General features: G+C 41.4%; 1 protein-coding gene across 1 annotated transcript in view; it reads right to left on the bottom strand.

The window, feature by feature from the left end:
* PCLO (piccolo presynaptic cytomatrix protein) overlaps positions 1–14971 on the bottom strand; it is a 352993-nt gene extending 338022 nt beyond the window's left edge. The window contains exons 1-2 of the mRNA XM_031048314.2: positions 14730–14971; positions 5966–7190 (exon numbers count right to left, since the gene is read on the bottom strand). Of these exons, the coding sequence (XP_030904174.2) occupies positions 5966–7190; positions 14730–14971 (1467 nt within the window). The remainder of the gene's footprint in view (positions 1–5965; positions 7191–14729) is intronic.
* Between the last annotated feature and the right edge of the window lie 7179 nt (positions 14972–22150).

A 22150-nucleotide genomic window follows, 5' to 3' on the forward strand; every position in this document is an offset into this window, starting at 1 on the left:
CAAGTTACAGGGAAGGATGAGGGATGAAACAGGAAGATCCAACAGATCAATACCTGGCTTGAATGTGGTGTCACCAGCAGAATTTGGGGGTTTTTGATTATGGGTCAGTTTACACAACACCAGGGATGCTAGCAACCGAAAGGTATACCTTTCTCAAAGGGGAAAAAGGTTCTTTGTGCAGGAGTTATCCGGACCAACTGAAAGAACTTTAAATTAGTTTTGAAGGGGAAAGAGATAAAATTAGGTACGCTAGGGATAAGCCTAGAGGTAGTATGCCAATGTTTGAGAGTGCACTAGCGAGGTCCTTCGGTCTGTTGTCTCAGTGGAGGTAGGGGATGAAGATCCATGAGGCAGCAAAGATGCAGCAGGAAAATTATGATTTAGCATGGAAACATAGCCAGATAACTCGCACAACTAGAGTGCTGCAATGGATCATGATAAATGCTTCAGAAGGGACAGGCAAGGAAGGAGAGGCAGTAGGGTAGCCCTGTATGTTTGGGAACAGTGAAGAACCTCTGGGTGCTGTGATGGTTGGGGCTGTCTTGGGCATAGCAATCATGAAATTATAGATATTTTGGTTCATACAGAACTAAGAAAGGGGGGCAACAGAACTGCTACCTTGGACTTCCACAGGGCAGACTTTGGCCTCTTTAGAAGCCTAGCTGACAGAGTCCCTTGGGAATGAGTCCTGAAGGGCAAAGGAGCCCAGGAAGACTGGACACTCTTCAAGAAAGAAATCTTAAAGGTGCAGGAGAAGCCCATCCCCCTGTGCTGGAAAACAAGCTGGCAGGGAAGAAGACTGGCACAGCTGAACAGAGAGCTTTTGTCAGAACTCAGGAAAAATAAGGAAAAATAAGAGAGTTTATGACCTTTGGAAGTAGGGGCAGGCAACTCAGGAAGAATACAAAGATGTCGTGAGGTTATGCAGGGAGAAAATAAGAAGAGCCCAGCTGGAACTTAACCTGTCCACTGCCTTAAAGGACAATAAAAAATGTTTCTGTGAATGCATTAGCATCAAAATGAGGGCTAAGAAAAATCTCCATCATTTACTGAATGTGTGGGGAAACACATTGATAGACGATGAGAAAAAAAATCCAACAAGAAAAAACAAGTATTTTCAGACTGGGTTTAGGATTAAATCAACTTTGATACAGACATGTTGCTTCAGAAATAGTCAGAACCAATAAAATATTCTTTAGAACTCACTTCGCTTCCATCCAGAAGAGCTTCTGGCAAGTAAAAAAATCCTGCATCAGTATACACAGCTTCACACTATTTGAATGTGCAACTTTTAGCAAGCATTTCAGTAAAAAAATTATACCTGGCTCCAAGACTGATTTTAAATGGTCTCTCAAAAGTTTAATGAAACTGTAGATAACATATCGATTAACACTGATAAAATGCATGAAAAATAAGCCCTCCTAAAAACTACCTAGAAGACAGGCAACCACATATGCACACATATCATCAAGGGTGGCTTCATGGAACTGAGTCACATACTGCCAAGTTTCTGATATTAACAGCTTTAACACTCTACTTGATCATCAACTTTAGAGATGGCCATCCCAAAGAACGTAATGATGAAGTATTATACTTTAAACCTTTGTGCCTGTGTTGTATGTATTTTCCAATAACTAGTTCAGAGGGGATGAAAATTTCCTCCAGCTAGCAAGCATATACACCAATCATTTAGATTTAACTATAGCAGCTCATGTTTTTTGCTTAGCTTTAACAAAAACTATACAAAAGTGTTTACCAAAATACATAGTCCCTCAGATGTCTTTGCTCATTTTCAGAAAGTCTACTCCTACTCAAATGTTGTAGGGCTGAATCTTTTTGGGGGAAGTGCTGGTTTCTGGTGCTAACGGCTCATGGGAGTAGTTTTGGCAACATTTTAAAGAAGTGAGAAAAATAAATCACCAGGTAATAAATAAATACACACCTGCTACAAGGTCCTGACGTATATGAAAGGAAAAGGGAACAAAGTACCAATCATCAAACCTGTTTATATAATTTTTCTATTACTTTATGCAACTGTTGCTAGGCAGTCATGTGCCATGGTGATGAATGGAGTGTGAATACCTAGACATATTAGAGAGACATATGTTACTGAACACGTAATTCATGGTGTACTTTCTCTCTAGACTGTTGTGCAAAACCAAGATGCCAACTATCCCTTTTCCCAAAGGCGATTGCAGTGTCAGGTCATTTTGAGAAATAGTTCAGGGGTCTGACCTTACATCAATACAGGTATCACTTTCTGCTCTTAGTTACGCAGCTCTCTCACTAGAGTTAAGACAGGCAGAGTGCATGGACTACTGCATTTTAAATAAAAGTTTAAATTAAAAGAATGCCTAAAAATTTTCAAAATCAGCAATTTTATAATGGTTTTACAATTCATGCAATCTACTTCTGAGCCAGTTTGCAAACCCTGCTGTATTCTTTCCAGAATCACCTAGAAATATAGAACAGAGAAATTTAGAAATATCTACACTGGAAAAGAAATTCACTCTGTTAGTTATTAAGACTGAGCTATCCTGTAAGAAACTTGTAGAAAAGTACCTTAAGAAGGTAGTTCAAGCAGCTGTATCGGGGAAAACGTTAGAGAACAAAAGGGGTACAAATTCATTTCTAAATAAATGCTTTTCCCTTTCCCTACATCCCATTTCAAATTACTGCTTTCCAACTGATAATGTGTTCCAACGCAAGCAATAAAAACAGTGGCTTTAACAGGCATGGGAAAAGCACAACACGGAATGACGAAACTTGGCAAAATGAACCGCAGAAAAAGTCAAAGGATAGCAATAAGAGGTGAAGATACAGTCACTAAGTGCATGGGTGAGAGATGAAGACTTCTAGTCAATAACACTTTTGGAGAACCTAAAATAAGAGAAGCCAAAAGAAAAACCTTGCACCACAATCAAGGAAACTGACAGCTGAGACACATTTTATGGTTTTCATGCCAGACAGGAAGAAACGTATAAACTATTGCAAAGGAGGAATCAAACTTTTGTTAATAATCTAAACATTGAAAGAAAAGGGAAACTAGACGGAAAGTTTGATAATAACTGAAGTGGGAACCTTTGTAACTGATATAAGCAAAATTTCCACATGTGCCAGAGCAGGTTCTATTACTTTGCTCCAACTGTTCAGTAATAAAGTCAGATGTGATTTTCATCGCACTTCACTGCAGACTGGAGCAGGACACCCACAATGGAGTTTCAGCAAGACAGCTGGTGGTGTAAAACTGAGCAAATGAGAAAAGTCTGAGTGGGAGTCAGGAGATTGGAACTAATAGCTGAATAAATTAGCCGTCCAATACCTTCATTTACTGAAATGATTTCATCGTGAAATAAATGCATATCCTGTGTTTATTTCACTGTCAATATGAAATTCAAATCTGCTTTTACATATGTATGCAATCAGTTAGTCTTAAATGCAGCTGTATTTATTGTCTTAAAGTCCTGAATTTCACACTTACAGAGTACCCCCTTGAAAACCAGTATTTATTTACAGAATTGCCAAATACATTGAGATCTTCTTCCATAAACTCTCCCTCTCTCTCTCTCTCTCTCTCTCTCCTAAAATCCATTTCCTGTGAACATACCAAACTTGCTGACCATTTCTATGGCAAATATGAAGTTTTTAAGAGGATAAACTTGGAGCTCCAAGTGATTCCAGAAATACACTATGGAAATAAACAACTCAGCACTCATAAATTTTGGTCTAAAGAACATTCTGTCAGAACTTGAAGGCAAAGTTTTCTTACAAAGTTCCCCTTTGACTTTAAAATCAATGCATCACCATCTTGCATGACGCAATGTGCTATCAATGTTTACTACAATTAGTCTTTCAGGTTTAAATTTGCAATTATAACAACAAATCAATAAATAATATAAAAGCTGAACACGCAGAGTGTGCTGCTTTTTTACCAGATACCCACTAATAAACATCCATACTGAAAAGAAACCTAAGGGCTAGCAACATTCTTAAATCATTATGGTACCAATGCCTGTCAGGTTTCAGTCTTTGGAGATACTCAAAATTGGCTGTGGGCAACCTGCTTTAGGTGACCCTGCTTTGAGCAGAAGGTTGGACTACTAGACCTCCAGAGGACACTTCCAGCCTCAGTGATTCCTTGATTCAATTTTAAACATAGGGATATTATTTGTTATGTTCAAAATATAGTAGCAGTCTGTACTTCCTCCTATCAGCACCTCTGATCAGCTAAACAAATACCAAAACAAGACAAAAATAAGCTTCTCAAATACCCTTTTCAGCTATTTATCACTAGTTAGTCTTGGTGCCAAGTCTGCTATGCTTGAAATTCTCGATAAAAGTGTTGGTACTACAAAAAAAAAAAAAAACCTCAAACTACACTGCAAATTTAAAATTAACATATCAGGACATATGAGAAGCTGCTCAAACAACAAGAGAATAGATATTCATATGAAGTCTTATTCCCACACAGAGCAAGTAAAGTATATGTATAAGAACATAGAATCATAGAATAGTTAGGGTTGGAAAGGACCTCAAGATCATCTAGTTTCACCCCCCCTGCCATGAGCAGGGACACCTCACACTAAACCATGTCACCCAAGGCTCTGACAAACTGGCCTTGAACACAGTCAGGGATGGAGCATTCACAACTTCCCTGGGCAACCCATTCCAGTGCCTCACCACCCTTACAATAAACAACTTCTTCCTTATATCCAATCTAAACTTCCCCTGTTTAAGCTTTAACCCATCACCTTGTCCTATCACTGTGTTCCCTAATGAAGAGTCCCTCCCCAGCATCCCTATAGCCCCCTTCAGATACTGGAAGGCTGCTATGAGGTCTCCACTCAGCCTTCTCTTCTCCAGGCTGAACAGCCCAAACCTTCTCAGCCTGTCTTCATAGGGGAGGTGCTCCAGTCCCCTGATCATCCTCATGGCCCTCCTCTGGACTTGTTCCAACAGTTCCATGTCCTTTTGATGTTGAGGACACCAGAACTGCACACAATACTCCAAGTGAGGCCTCACGAGAGCAGAGTAGAGGTGCAGGATCACCTCCTTCGACCTGCTGGTCACACTCCTTTTGATGCAGCCCAGAATACAGTTGGCTTTCTGGGCTGTGAAAACACCCTGAAGCTGGTTCATGTTCATTTGCTCATTGACCAACACCCCCAAGTCCTTCTCTGCAGGGCTGCTCTGAATCTCTTCTCTGCCCAACCTGTAGCTGTGTCTGGGATTACTCCAACCCAGGTGTAGGACCTTGCACTTGGCATGGTTCAACTTCATGAGGTTGGGATCAGCCCACCTAAATTAAGCTATCACAAACATCAGGTTAAACAAAGTTCATTTGAAGTCTTAATATTTTCTATGCCATTTCTACGTTATATAATTACAGCAGGAATGGTGATCAAGGTTAGAGATAGTCCACAGAGATCTATGTCACAGCATCCCACAAGAATTAAATAACCTGAGTATCACCAAGTCAAAACACAGGACTAAGCCTTTCAGCTAGTGAACACTGACATAGTTATAAAGCAAATACACCACAGCATCCTTTTCCAAAACACACACTGGGGCTATGAAAAGTCACCTTCTTATAGCAGAAAATTTCATTTACTTATAAACGTATTAGCACATGACTACCGTGGTAAAATTATAAACATTGCCATTTTTTCTTGATTTTAAGCGCTTACTGGCTAACAAGTCACATTGGGGTTCCTCCCCTTTTTATATGAAGAAATGAGAACACACTTCTAAACACTGTGCAGAGAACCATTACCTCCTTTTCTTCATAATTTCATACTCTTTTCCTCATAAGCAGTTTTCCCAAATAGCATGATTTTTGTTCACTGAACATTTTAAGGCCTTAAATGGCCATGATGATAGACTGTAACACAACTGATGTTTCAGCATAACGAAGGTAAACCTAACCTTTGCTCTGGTAGCGAACATCAGTTTAAAAACTACTCACCTCTGTTATATGAGGATTGGGATTGAATCCACACAGGCTGCAGACTACAGTATGACACTGTGTGCACGTGTTGTAATTGGCCTTTTCTGGAGCATGCAGCAGCAGTTCAGTAGTTGTACAAAGAGGACAGAAGGTTTTCTTTGGGGTGGACTCAGTAGGTTGAGTTGGACCAGCTTGCTTTTGCTGCAAGGGCTTTTCAGGCCCTGGTTGCTGGCTTGGTGGTTTTGTAGGTCCTGGTTGTTGTGCCAGGGGCTTTGTGGCCCCTGCAGGCTGAGAAGATGGTTTTGCCAGCCCTGCCTGTGGTGGCACTTGTTTTACAAGTCCTGTTTGCTGCAGAGGTGGCTTCCCAAGTCCAGGCTGGGATGGTTGTTTTGCAGGTCCTGTTGGCTGAGCAGATGGCTTTTCAGGTCCAGGTTGTTGAGAAGGCTGCTTTGGAGGCCCTGCTTGCTGTGAAGATGGCTTTACAGGACCCCCTTGTCGTGTCGGCTGCTGAGATGGTTGTTTTACAGGTCCTGGCTGCTGCAATGATGGTTTTGTGGGAGGTGGTGCTTGGGATGACGGTCTAACATTGTCTGTTTGCTGCGGTGACGGTTTCGTTGGGCCTGAAGGTTTTGCAGATGGTTGTTGTTGAACGGACTTCGATGGTTCTGACTGTTGGGGCTGAGATTTTTGTGGTCCTCTTGGCTGGAGCGGTTGTTTCGCTGGTTCTACTTTTGAGTCTGCTGGGTGACCAGGGCCTGGTCTCTGAACTTGCTTTGATTCCCCAGGCACTGGTTTGGAAGACTCCGTTTGCTGGGGATTAGGTCTGGCAGGTCCTTGTTGAACAGCTGGCTTTGGAGACTGTTGTTGAGCTGGATGTTTTGTAAGACCCCTCTGCTCCTCAGGTTTCCCTTGCTCTTTTGGGGTAACCTTTTGTTTCTTACTGGCTTCTTGGGCTGCATCTGAATCTGATATCAAATCAAAAGGATTGAATTTGTTCACAACTGAAGTTACTGCACTCAGTGGATTGGCTTCTGAAAGAAAACTGGGCATCATACTTGGCTTCTGATCTTCTTTAAAATCAGTTCTGGACTTTGACTCCTTTAGGCTAATAGAGGAAGGGCTCCGTCCAGGTGCCCGTTGCTCTGTCTTCAGCACATCTACTGTTCTGCTTTTACTTAAACTTGGTGGTCCTGGATCTGGAGGCTTACCTGGTTGCCGGGGTCTTGTATCAAGCTCAGGATGTCTGCAGAGAGAAAATGTAATCAAATTAAAACAATGCATAGTACAACTGTAATAGAAAAATGAGATAAGATATATCTGTGACCCTGGAAGTGCTCTGGTAACACTGTGAATCTCCTGCATGTTTGCAAGAACAAGGCTTATAGCATAAGGTGCATGTAAAAAGTATTTAAACGAAAATTGTTGCTCTTTAAAGCCTTATATCGGTACTCAGGCGTAAGCTGATTTATTATTTAGAAAATAATCTTTTAATTTTCTTTTCAGAAATACAAAGAACACAAAGCTACAACTGCTTGTTTCACTTAAATCCAAAAAACTAACTCTCCACTCTACCCCGTGGGATACAAACATAGAGAAGACTGAAAGAAACGGAGGTGTCAGAAATTTAGCAGATCAAAGCACAGCCATACAAGAAAAACACTGCACAATACACAATGTTTATGCACTTGTGTTTTGGCTACTTGTACAAAATTTGGATATATTTACAATTCAATATGCAGCAAAGATTTAAACTCCTAAAATACAGGAACATTAAAGAGTATATACTTCTTTTTAAACCCATTTCTTTTCAACTCATCCACTCACAAATAAGAATTTTCAATCAGACAAAACAGATGCCAGTTCATAGAATTAGCGTGAAGATTTTCTCTTTTTAAACAGAACTACTATAGAGCTTTCGCTCCGCATCATCCCAACAATTCACATTGCCCAGCAATAAAATTTCTCATTACATAGAGATTTTTCTAAATATTCTAACAATAACATTTAGCTGTGTTTTTATATAGAAGAAAACAAAACTAAGAATTCAGGAACCACAATCAAGATCATGCCTTCAGATATGGCATAATATTCTACTTGTTGCTTCACTTGGCTGCAGCTGAAGGAAATCATATTGTATTCAATACCATTGCACTGTAGTATTGTATTCAGTGATAGCACTGTGCTTGTGGTTGAAGATACGATGTTCTCTTCAGTGCCACTACAGTGTTGCAAATATAAAATTGTCACCTTTCACTTTGAGAGATCCAGTTGACTGATCTTGCTTTCCCAGATATGACAGTGCTTTTTAGACATTCATGGGCAAAATCATAGAATCATAGAATAGTCAGGATTGGGAAGGGCCTTAAGATCATATAGTCCCAACATTCCTCCCATGGGCAGGGACACCTCACACTAAACCATGTCACCCAAGGCTCTGACAAACTGGCCTTGAACACAGCCAAGGATGGAGCACTCACAGCTTCCCTGGGCAACCCATTCCAGTGCCTCACCATCCTCACAGTAAAGAACTACTTCCTGTCGTGGTTTAAACCAAGTCCCCCAACTCCCGGAGAGTTAGGAAGAAGAATCCAAAGAATGTAGCCCCCACGGATTGAGATAAGAACGGTTTAATTGCTAAGGCATAACACAAAACCCCTACTGCCATTCACTACTACAAATAATAATGATACAGCAAACAGCAAGTGAAAAGAATACAACACCCCACCAGCCACCGACCCATAACTCACTCCACCCTGCCTGGCCGAGCACCATGTGCTCCCTCCTCCATTTTCCTCCACAGCTCTACCCTCCAGCCTTCTCTTTCCCAGTATCCATCCTGGGCATCACGTGCTATGGTATGGAATACCTCATTGACTAGCCTGGGTCAGGTGCCCTGTCTCTCCTTCCTCCCGGACTCCTCTCCTCCACCTGGCTGGAAAAAACCTTGAACAAAAACACCCTCAAAACATGCTCAAACCATGACATTCCTTATACCCAATCTAAACTTCCCCTGTTTAAGTTTCAACCCACTACCCCTTGTCCTTTCACTACAGTTCCTAATGAAGAGTAGCTCCCCAGAATCCTTATAGGCCCCCTTCAGATACTGGAAGGCTGCTATGAGGTCTCCATGCAGTTTTCTCTTCTCCAGGCTGAACAGCTCCAACTTTCTCAGCCTGTCTTCATAGGGGAGGTGCTCCAGTGCCCTGATCATCCTCATGGCTCTCCTCTGGACTTGTTCCAACAGTTCCATGTCCTTTTGATGTTGAGGACACCAGAACTGTACACAATAATCCAGGTGAGGTCTCACAAGAGCAGAGAAGGATCACCTCCTTCGACCTGCTGGTCACACTCCTTTTGATGCAGCCCAGGATACAGTTGGCTTTCTGGGCTGTGAGTGCACACTGAAGCTGGTTCATGTTCATTTTCTCATTGACCAACATCCCCAAGTCCTCCACAGGGCTGCACTGAATCTCTTCTCTGCCTAACCTGTAGCTGTGCCTGGGATTGCTCCAACCCAGGTGTAGGACCTTGCACTTGGCATGGTTCAACTTCATGAGGTTGGCATCAGCCCACCTAACACTCGTGTCAAGGTCCCTCTGGATGGCATTCCTTCCCTCCAGCATGTCAACGAAACTACACATCTTGGTGTCATCGGCAAACTTTCTGAGGGCGCACTCAATCCCACTGTCCATTTCACTGACAAAGATGTTGACCAAGACAGGTCCCAACACCCATCCCTGAGGGACACCAGACATTACTGGTATCCAGCCGGACATCAAGACCTTGAACACAACTTTTTATGTGCTGCCATCCAGCCATCTCTTTATCCACTGAATGATCCACCTATCAAATTGATGCCTCTTCAATTTAGAGATCACTCATTCCATTTAGCTACATTCCTTAATCAATAAATAAATAAATAAATAAATAACATATTGCGCAACTAGCTGAGAGTTTCCTCAAAAGTCTGCAGAATTATATATAATAGACACACTGAAAAATATTTTACAGTTTTAATGTTACTATGGGTTTACTATTATTTCTGATTAATTTTTAGAGTTTTCATACCATACTTAGCAATGGAAATAGGAAAGGGCAAAGCTAAGTGGCCACCATTTCTGTGCTCATAATTCTCACAATATGGGATTTTCTCACAATCTTGTGCCTGAATTTTTGGGGGCAAATTAACAATTTCCACATGAAATGCTTGTTAAGGACAAGCTATTTCCAACCTTGCATAACTCCACTTATCCTTCATCATTCTTGTAAAATTATTGGCTGTAAACACTGGCACCTTATTGTGCAACCCACTGTGAGTAGGTGTGTTTCCATTGGCATCAGTGAACACTGATTAACTCATTATTCATAACAAAGATAATACAGAAAAGCCCAATGATATTCTAATTCCTTCATATATTAAGTATTTTTACTTGTTAAAAAGAACAATTTTACACTCTTTTTAGTGACTAGGTAGGTCTACCTGCAGTTGTTTCATGTTATTTAGATAAGCACTCCCCAGTTTATCTCAGGAGGTATGGCATGCTAAGTGAAATCATTTCAACCATTCTATTAGTGGCACTCTGGTACACTTCCAGCATTCATGTTTGCAAATGCTCAAAATGTTAGAAGGCTTCATTCAACAATGTTGATTGACAAGGGAAAAAAGAAAAGGATCAATGGTACTACTGAAACTCAGCTCAGGAAACTGGGTACCATGCCCAAACTTTAAAGTATGACAGTAGAAAAAAGCAAAAAAGGCAAACAAAGAAAAAAACCTCCAAGACTAAACCTAGTTTTAGAAACTGAACTTGGATATTAACACAAATAAGTATGGATATAATGTCGATGCCTACTGGAATAGAGTTCTCCTCTAGCTTTCATTTTCATCAAAATAATGTGCTCCTTAAATTTCCACCTGATCAGATCTCAGGACTTTGAATGAGATTAAATACCATGACTCTAGGAAATAAACCCAGATGAGTCTGAAAGGCTGCTTGTGTATTGTCTTGCTTTTATATATATAAGAATGTTTCGCAGCAATGGATATAGAGCACGGTTAACTAGTGGAAGAAAAGGCCTTGAAACTACAAGCTTCTTGAAAAATATTACCTCTGTCAAAAGCCAGGACTTTCTCTATTAAGTTTTAGGTAGCTGGAAGTTGAAGCTTTCTTCTCTGGAACTATTTTGCACCCAGCAACAGACTAACACTGAACAATTTTAATTAATTTGGAGAATCAGAAATCCTCAATTTTTTTTTACAATAATTTTCTTATTTTTAAACCTTTTGAATCATTTAAAAAATGAAAAATGAAACAACAAAACAACACTGTCCTCAAGTCTTCAGATACAACAAGCACAATCATTTAGTCCTCCCTCGCCTAATACTTTTTACTTCATGTTGCTATGTTCCTTCTCACTTAGGCCTTGAATCACAGAACTCATCTTTATTCATTTACATGAATATTAGAGCCAAATCAAAGCTTACTTTGGAGTCAAGAGGAGATTTCACAAAAAGACTAGTGCTTGAATGCCATAGCTATAAAAACCTATTTAAAAAGGCATGTCTCCTTCCCATTCATCAGGACAGTATTAAAAAGAAGTGCAAAGAATACTACGTGACTGCAGGATAGTTAGATCTTTTCTTATCTACAGACAAAGTAGGTATAAACTTACACATACCCTTAGTGGGTAATTCTTTTTTTTTTAAGTCAATAGTGATAGCATTAACAAAAATACATATTGCTTCTGGAAGAAAACACCATAATCATACTTTAGAAGTCTGGCACTCAGGAAGACTTCTGAGCATTTCCTCTCAAAACGTAGAATTTTTTTTCTCTTAATGTCTATTGTGACCAACTTAATGAACTGAAAACAAACAAACAAAACCAACCAGCTGTATTAGATGGTTCATATATACAGTTTGGTCATCTAATCCTTACAGATGATGTGGAACAATTCCTCAGCAAGTGGACACTGACACAGTTACAAAGTCATCCAATGAAGCTACAATAACTTGATTACAAATTGACTGTGTATGTTTCAGCTAAACTTCCTAACCATGGCTTTTCTGAAAACAAATAACTGAAACAGGACAGAAAGATTTCCACAAGCGCTTAGTATTCCAAATGGTGACCAGGACCTAGAAAGTAAAACTCTCAAAGGAAAAACAAAAAAAACCCCAACCCAAACTGAAATGTACATTTGATTTAGGCAATTCACTTTAGGTGCTCTAGGTATAAATTCTTATGTTAAAATGCATAATAAATATTCATTGCATCTATTTCGCTATGGCATTTTTTAAGACTTAAAAGCTCAAAGCCTATAGAAGTCCTAGAAAATACAGCATGCATTTCATGGTGGTAAGCACGTAGGTATGTTTCCTGGTACATACATTACTTACTATTATGAACTCTGTAGTTGCAAAAACTGTTACATCAGGATAACACCTGTCGTAAGGAATTTGTCCATTTTAAGACGTGGGTTATTTAGTTGGGCAATGAAAGCATTGAGAATATGAGATAAGTATTGGTCTCTTAGGTAAGAGTGGATAATAGCTCATATTATAATGGACATCACAGTGGAAAAATCCAGTTAAAAAATACCTAGCAGACAGTGCAATAGTAATACTGTCATAACACAGGGCTATATAAACTGAAAGCCAGAATTCCTCTTTCAGTCACTGTTCCTGTCATTTAATATTTGGACCGCCATAACCCAGTGTTGTGAACAACAGTTGTACAGCACCAGTTAAAAGATATTTCCCACATCTGATTTATTTTTGGCCACATAAACTGGAAAAAAAAACCAAACAAAAAAACCCCCCTGAAGCTAAAGAACCTGAGTCTCAGCAAGCTAGTTCTTCACTTAAGTTGAAGCCTGGAAGAGGCTGATCCTTGGTTCTCAGAAGAGTCTTACTCAAAGGGTTTGGATCACATTCTTAATTATTCCCATCATTCTTGGTAGATTTCAATAGCAGAGAGAGGCATGCAAGAGGAGCAAGCCACAACAGAAGGTCAGAGACAAGTAGTAACCTCATTACAGTGTGACAGGCACAGACATGTTACAATGCTACAATCCCACAAAAGAAACTAGTTGCTTGGTCATTGCACTGAATGCTAAAATGTAAACTTTGGCTAAAAGTTAAAAGGCTGTAATTGACAAATATAGACTGCCTTTACTTTAAATGGAGAGTGTTAAGTATGGCACACTAACAAGATCAAAGTAGTTTCTGATATCCTAAGTATGTCTGTAGGAAAGCAGACCTTCATAAATGCAGAAAGATTCACATTGCAATCAGTTTAGACTATTCTAATATCTTCCCAAGATACCTATCCATCTCAGTTTTTTCTAGAATATTAGCATGAAACAAACTTTCAAAGTCTTTGTGTCTTTGCCCACTGACTGTCATACAAAAGGGAATTTTGAGTTTAGTTTCACAGAACTAAGTGGCAAGATTTATTTTTTCCTTCCTTTAACATCTATAGAAGCTGGGTAGAGCCCTCAAATGAATGGGAAATTAGATTTTACATACAGTATTAATACCTGTTTAATAATTATGCAAGACATAAAATAGGAAGACTTGAACCACAGTTTTTAAAAAATGGTGACCGTCATATCAGGTATCATCCCAATGGCTTCAGTAATTTGCCCAGCAATTAATTTGGTCCCACCCTCCTTGCTTCTCTTCTAGAACTCACTTATAAAAACCTGGTATTATATAAAGTCAGTATGCATTCATCTTGGATGAGATCCATACACAAGAACAGTGTTAAACGGTCGGCCTGGGAGGCTCCTTTCGACATCCTCCTTCCAGACAAGCAACTCACACAGCCCCGGAGATGGAAGAGGCGAAAGGCCGGGGATCGCCCGCTTCAGCACCATGGACAGGAGCAGAGCGGCAGGTTCAGCACCGAGGACAGGGGAAGGGGGGCCGAGGGCCGGCAGTGGAACGCGGAAACCCGGCCCCGGGCCGAGCCGAGGAACGGGCTTGTTGCACGCCCGGCAGCGTATCCGCCAAGAGGCAGGTAAAGAAGGGAGAAGGGAATAAGCCTAGCCATCGCAGATGCACAACGAGCTAAGGCCATCACTATCCAGAATACTGAATCTCGCATGAATCAAGTTAATATTTCTCCTCTTTCCACAAAGAAAGGTAAAAAACGAAAAAAATCAAGAAGAAAAATACTGGAGGGGGGGGGGGGGAAAGACTGAAACAGAGCTACTCAATCCATGACTATTTAATGAAGCCAAATGACAATTGTAGAGGTTAAGAACTGGCAGAGTAATAGCTAGCAAATACATTATGCTCAAAAGCTGTCAAAGATTCAGCAGGAAGATTTTTCCAGGAAGAGAAGCTTACAGAACCCACCAGCCCCGGGGAGAGCTTCCCTGGCTACTACCTGAGCTGCGGGGCACTCCACAGGCACACACACACACAGAGAAAACCGAAATGATGTCTGCAATCCTCTCCCCTCCCTAGACACAGAAGCTGCCCGTGCTCCGGATCGGTGCGAAGGGAGGGAAGGGGAAAGGGTGCAGCCCGCTGGAACCGAGGGCCGCCGGTATTATTAGAAACCACCGGAGTGGGAAAAGCTAGAGAGCGCGGGCTCCGTCCGAGTGTCCGCACTCGCGCAGCCGCCCGCTTCCCTCCCGCAGCCAGCGGAACGCAACGCCCGCTCCCAGTGCGGCGGGCCCGGATCGTACCGCGCCTCGCCCCCAGCCCCACCGCGAAAGGACGGAGAAAGAGGAAGAGAGGAGTGGGAGAAGGGAGAATTTCCGTGCGTGCCTTTGCATGGGAGGTGGCTCCGCGGCGGCGAGGCTCCCTCTGGGCAGCCCCTGCGCCCTTGACATGACAGCGGCGATCTGCTTCCTTTCCTCCTCGCTCAGCTGGCTCAAGTCCGCCTCCACCCCGGCCGGGACCAGGCTCTCCAAGGGGGCCATGGGGCCGCCGCCATCCCCGGCTGCCGCCGCCCCTTCGGGGAAGGAGCCCAGCCCTTCGCCTCCTTCCAGGCTCGCCTCGTTGCCCATGGCCGCCGCAGCTCCCCGTTCACTGCCTCTCCCTTCGGGTGCAGCCCGGGCTGAGAGCGCTGTCCTCGGGGCTCAGCCCCGCTTCCCGGCGGGCGCTCAGGGCTCCGTGGCCACCGCCACCACCACGGCCCCGCACGACGGCAGCGGCAGGGCCAGGGCCGGTCTCTCCAGCTGCTGCCGGGAACGAGCGGCGGCGCCAACCGCCCGCCGCGCCGCGCTCCACCACCCAGCGCAGCGCATGCTCAGTGCTGGCGGGGAGGGGGACTCCCCCGTGGCCCCCCGCCCCGGCAATTAAAGGCACCGCGCACAGCCGGCCCCCGCGGACGGGTGGTGGTCGCGGTGGGCTCACAGCATGCAGGAAGCAGGGCACATCTGGAGGGTACCCAATCCAAGTAACCCAGTGAGAGCAGAGACAGCGAGGTCAGCGTGCTCAGGGCTGGGTGCAGCCGAGTTGTGAATGTTTCTGTGGATGGAGATTTCACGCTGTGGGGCCCCGTCTCGGTACTTGACCACCCTCATTGAATCACAGAATGGTTTGGGTTGGAAATGAGCTTAAGGTCATTTAGTTCCAACCCGTCTGCCATGCTCAGGGCCACTTCACAGTAGACCATGGTGCCCAAGGCGCTGGCCAATGTGGCCTTGAACACTGCCAGGGATGGAACATTTACCACTTCTTTGGAGAGCCCTGTGCTAGTGCCTCACCACCCTCACAGCAAAGAACTTTTTCCTTATATCTAACCTGAATTTCACCTGTTTAATTTTAAATCCACTACCCCCTGTCCCTTCTCTCCAGTCCCTGAAGAATCCCTCTCCACTATCCTTGTAAGCCCCTTTCAGATACTGGAAAGCTGCTACCATGACTCCATGCCACCTTCTCATCTCTTTTCATGATGACTGGCTCCAGTGTGTCAGTACTATTCTAGGACTGGTGAGCCACAGGCTGGTTGCCACACCCCTAAAACAGGCTGGCACCAAATTAATACATTGAGAGGAATCACCTTTAACCCACTGGCTGTAGCTGAGATAGTACAGCCCAGTCTGCCATTCACATTCCTCATCACAAAGGCATGCTGCTTAAACACATTCACTTTCCCATCCAACAGGACTTTTTCTGCAACGCTACCTTTGGACCAACCTGTCCCGGTGTATGGAGCTATTCCTTTCCAGACAGAGGCCTCTGCACTTGCCTTTGTTCAAACTCCTGAGTTCGCTGCAAGCAGCAGGCCTGCCTTTCAGTGTTATCTACCATTCTCTGAGCTGTTGTGATTACAGTCCTGCTGAGGGTGTACTCAATGCCTTTGCCCACATCATTAACAGAGACATAGAACATCATTAGAAAGGTACAACTAGCAGCATACCATCAGTTAGACTTGAAGTAACAAACCACAAACCATTTAAGCCTGATAGTTCAGTCTATTTTTTACCCACTGTTCAGGTCTTACTAATTTGACTATATTATAGTTGATCGCACTGAAAGCCTGGTGGAGCATAATTTGCCTAGGGCAAACACATGCCATCTGTTTCCAATAACCTTCCTGTCCTTCATCTACTTGGACATGGCTTCCAGGAAGATTTGCTCTGCAACCCTTCCAGGAAAAGTACTAGCCATAGTAGTCAAACTGCCTTGAAGTTCCCTTATGGATCCCCCTTCTTTAAGACAAGTGTGGTACTTGCCTTTTTCTGGTCATTTAGGGAGCTTTCCCAACAACCTTTTCAAGATGATAGAGTGACTTTGCAATAGCATCCACCAGCTCCATCAGCACCCTTTAATCCACCCCGTCTAGTGCCATAAGCTTCTGCATGTCCAGCTGTGTTTAAGTGCTTTCTAAGTCTTACTCTACTACAGGTCATGCTTTATTCCCACATACTCTGATGCTCAGCTCAGGGACCTGGGAGACTTTAGGACAAACCTTACCCATAAAAGCCATGGAAAGAGCTACCAAGTACCTTGGCCTTTGCCCCTTTCCACCAGTTTTTCTACCTCATTGATCAAGGGCCAAATTTTTCCAAAATCCTTCCCAGAGATCTTATTAAACTGCAGCTGTATTTTGAATATTCCAATGTGTTTGTTAAACAACTACATCTTCACAACTATCAGTTGTTTTAGCACCATTTTCCTACAGACACAGCTGTATGCAGGTTCACTCTCCAAACGACCTACATAAGGATGCTGTCCAAATATTTATACTACACTCATACTGTAACAATCAGAGATCATTTTTCTCCAGTACTGATTCACAATAAATGATTGAACTAGTAGCAGTTGGGTACTTCCTATTTGTCTCTCAAGTGACTTTAAGTTACACATCAAAAGAGCAGCTCAGCAGAGAACATGATAAAGCACAAAGGGAAAATCCTCTAAATGGATTTGTGTGACATGAGTGTAAGTAGATACCTACACACAGAGTGTTCTAGGTAAAGACATCAGAGAGGCCTGTGGAAGAGGTGACACACACCTGGATGAAGGTGGATTCACTTGGCATGTGAAGGAAAGATACAAATTTCAGTTAAGGTCTTTTAGGGGAGGCAAACACATATCACTATTCATTTAGCACAAGTGAACATCACGTACATAAGTGTGAATAGCTGTGAAAAGTGCTGCTGCATGGAAGCAAGCAACAACAAAGGTGGGGAAAGAGGAACCTAATCAGTGAAAGCATTTAGTTTTCTGATACATAATAATGTAAGCTTTTATATAGAATCATAGAATAATTAGGGTTGGAAAGGACTTTAAGGTCATCTAGTTCCAACCTCCCTTCCATGCACTTAAATATGCATGTGTACCTAAATACTATGTGGAGGGTGGTTTTCCTGTCCTTTATTTGGGTAGCCTGGAAATTGAGTTCCCAAATGCAATTTTTCTAAACAAAAACCACTCCTATATTTCTTAATTCAAACACCAAAGTAACTAGAGCTTTTGACTCAGACCTAGAAGTCATCTTATGTTTAAAAACAGGTGGCATATGTTTTTATGATGAGATATGGAAGCAGAGAAAACAAGTGAGATCAAAACACACTAAATTCACGAAATAGAACAATTAAAACTGGAGAAATGAAAGTTCTCTTAGTGCTTACTTATCAAAACTATATACTTCGATACTGTTTCACTGTTAACATGTGCTGAGATAGAAGACAAGAGGGGAGAGATACATAATGTCTAAGGATGTAAGCTGGGCACAAATGGCGGCCCAAGATGAGAAATTACTTTCAGCAGGAAGTTCACTGTTGGCTTCACTGGAACCAAGGATTTCACCTTAAAATTGTTATAATTTCAAATATCTTAGAGTTTTTTTGTGAAGACTGGCTTTTTTCACAGTTCTGTGTTGTTTACCTTTTCTTATGAAACAGCATGAAATCAATAGCTATCTGCCCCAGAAGTCCCACTGCAGGCCTATTTCCCTACATCCCATCTTTTCGATATCTTTCTCCCCATAGGCTTCACAGTGTTTCCAAAAGTGACATGAACTCTCTCATCTCAGTGTTACTGATGAAACTCACAAACTAACGAGGCAAAAAACATTCTCTGGAAGCAAGGAAAGAAGAGTTATCGGATGAATCAGCCTTTTTCTCAGAAGTCATGATGCCTAACTTGCCAGAAACAGCTTGGTGATGTCAGGCAACATACCGTTATTAAAAAAGAATTTATTTTTTTCATCTCTAGCACTGAAAAATATGATTAAAACCCTTCAGAGATAAAACAGTCTCTTAAAAAGTGTATGCAAATTAGAACTGTTAAAATTTAGAGGCAGATATATAGAGGCAAGTTGTCTTCCCTTAGACACTAAGTGATATATAAAGGATAGTCATGAACAGAGGTAAATCCAGCTACCCTTTAAGGGCTTGCTTCCAGTTTTTGAAGGTTTTTCATTGTATTTGTTTGAATCCAAATAGATCAATCCACAGACACTTATATATTTTACAACATGAAGTCCATGCGTGGTATTATTACCCCTGCAAAACAAAGGAGCAATATATATGAAGTAACTTCATTCACACTCAGGACTGCACTGTATCAGTAACACAGTACTTTCATCAGGGATGGACCAGCTTGGTATGAAAACTAGATGCGTCAGATCCCCAGAGAAGCCAGTCCAAGTTAAAGCTGAGTATGCAGAAGCAACACAAGGACACTGGTTCATCTTTTGCCAGTGCTGAATCTGATCTGGGGCAAGTTAATCTCAGTTAAGTGTGTATCTTCAGCACTAAAATGAGTGCTTGAAGTTAATTTACTGATTAACAGCACTGAAGACATCCAATCTTCTCATCAGTAGGCTACTTAGTGTAGATGTACTCTTTACATTTTATAGGGGAGAAAAAGACATTTAGTGCATAGAATTTGGAGTTGTGCTAAGATCATCAGGAGAAAGGAATAAGAGGTCAGTAACACCTTGGCATGAGCTGGCAAAATGGACAGGGAAGGAAAACTCCTATATCTTCATAATATGCCTGGCATTATTCCCAGATAAAAGTGAAGGAGTAAGAAGATGTGTTAATCATTAGTGATTAAAAGAGGCTGTGATGATCAGTACCACAAAGGAAGGTAAAGTTAAAAGAGGAGCTATAATTTGCATAAACATATTTATAACAATTTATACATTAATGATTTAATATCTAATTTGTAAAAATACCTACCTAAAAATTACAGTGTCCCTATCACATTTCAGAGATAACAGAGACTGTAGATGGTACCATGAGTTTAACAGACGTGCCTAAGATACATCTAACAGTCCAGTCCATCTGCTGTAGAGAATGAGCAATGCCTCTTAATGGCCAGACAGCTAAAAGAAGACATTTGATAAATATATTTAAATACACAAAAATAAAGGAAAACACTGAATTTAGTAGTGCAGTGAGTTGCACAACTATAACTTCCCTCCTCTCCTATTCACCATCTCAAAACACATTGAAGTTTTAAAGGATGAAATCAAAGATTATTAACCTGGTTTTTGGAAAGTTGTTATGCAACACCTAGGAAGTAATAATTTTAAATATGACATTAGTTTTGTCTATATAAGCATGTAAGCTAGAAGCACCTGATGCTCTAAATAAGATGTTTGTATGTGCACTCCCTTAATACCACTAGTGCACTAATGTACTGGGCAGCTCACTGGTGCAGGTTATATAAAACACCTATTCAGGAATGGAATCAAATACATACACAGTCTGCTCTAAATGAATGTATGCTCTAAAACAAGAGCACAGGAGACTGAGGCTTCTTCTCTCACAAGTACTAATTTTGTGTCAAAACTCTTATCTACTTACCAACCAATCTTGGGCTAAAGACTGCACAACTGATGTTCTTCAAGATCATGATGAATCTCCAGTCTCAGACATACTAGTCACCAAAACAGAAAGTAAAGGATGACATCAAGGTACTTTGCAAAGCACTGTGTATTGCTCTTCTATTCAAATACATATTACTCCTTTATCTACACAGAATTTTCTGCTCCACCACTGTATATGCCAGTTGAGAAGCCATCAAAATAGTGAGTTACCCCCATTCCAAAGATCCTACAAAAAATACCTGCTTAAGGAAAAAACAACACAAAACAAAACAAAAAAAATAATAAATAGACTAAATATAGCATAAAACCTCTCAGGTAAGAGAAAATACCCTGGGCAGAATTATTTGCAGTATCCAGCCTTCACTTCATAGACAGTGTATAGACACCTGTCTACATTATCCTAGCAATCTCACAACCGGATTTGCTTGCTTCAACAAAACAAAGTCTGCCAGCTGCCTACAGCACAGCAATGCTGATATGCTCAAAGTGTGGACTCCCACAGTATAGATTAGTCACAGTGTTAAAAATCTGTTTATTTGCAGTCAGTACTTCTAATAAACAAATAATGATTTGCATATTAAACTGAAGAATGGGGCAAAAAAGCCCTTAATCTCAAAGCCTGTATCCTAAACCACCTGAAGCAACATGAGTATGTAGTTTTGTCCTGTTGTTCTCCAGTTACTTTCTCTAATTTGAGTTTAGTCACCTGCAGCAGTTGAGCACAGCTTATAGTGGTACAGACATCAGCACAAAAAGCTCAATTCTTATTTGCTTGTATGGTGAAGCAGTCATAGCTGGGGCGATTACAATTCAAGAGCAAAAGTAGTCAATTAGGAGGAACCAGGAGAAAGGGCTGAACCATCACTAGCATCAAATTATGATAGATCACATTAGAATAAACTGCTCAATTTATTCAATTGGGTTTGCATCAGTAAGCGTAACAGTGAGATTCTCAGCATCTTTCTCTTAGGATTGTTATTGGTAAGGTAACTGTGGAAAGTTTTAATTCCCCTAGCATTTTTTTTCATGTCCAGAACACAGTAAGCATTTAAACTGAAAACTTCATATCCTAAACAGAAAAATCACCTTAGTGAAGCATGTATTTGGATTATACGTTCAGGTCCTGACTATGCCACAGAGCACAGTCTTTTACTTTAAATACTTTAAATCTTCTTTTTTTTCCCCCTCTCAATTTGTTAATCTATGGAGTTGGGGGGAGGTAGAAGGATGTTAAGATTCATTAGTTCTATCCAAAATAATTCACTTGTATTACATGGATCTTCCTTAAGATAGGATTCTCAACATGAAGCCTGTCTTACTGTAAGCATCATATACAACTAAATATTGGCCAAGGGCCCCATTTCGAAGGATCAGAGATTAAAGTTAAGCACCTGAGTCTTTCTTTAGGAACTCACATGTAGAATGATAAAGAGGGATGCAGAGTACACAGTTTCAGTGGGTACCACCTGTTGTTTCCCATGTATTGAGTGATGCATTGCAGACTCTGTTAAATACACATTAACTTGGTTTTCTGGCATGGGTTACCAAATGGCATTTTGGTAGAATTGAAGAGAAAAAAAAAGAAAAGGTCACTAAGTTCCTAGGTCACTGATGGCAATTGAAGGAACCACTCAAACATAATCTTGAAGAGGCTCAACCTGAACTTTGTAGTTTATAAGAATGAATATAAGATTATCATTAATGTGATGAGAACAAATAAACATAGTTTGAAATATTTGAGGTGAACCATGGCAACATGCAAAGCATTGTGGAATGTTTAAGGAAAGGATCAACAGCAGGGAAATGGAAGAATCAGGGTAGAAGAGGATCAAAAACACAGGAAAATGAAAAGGAGGGGGGACAAAAATGTGGCCAGCTGCATGTAAGCAGGCTG

Source organism: Melopsittacus undulatus, chromosome 5 (genome assembly GCF_012275295.1).
Source record: "Melopsittacus undulatus isolate bMelUnd1 chromosome 5, bMelUnd1.mat.Z, whole genome shotgun sequence".
Classification (NCBI taxonomy): domain Eukaryota; kingdom Metazoa; phylum Chordata; class Aves; order Psittaciformes; family Psittaculidae; genus Melopsittacus; species Melopsittacus undulatus.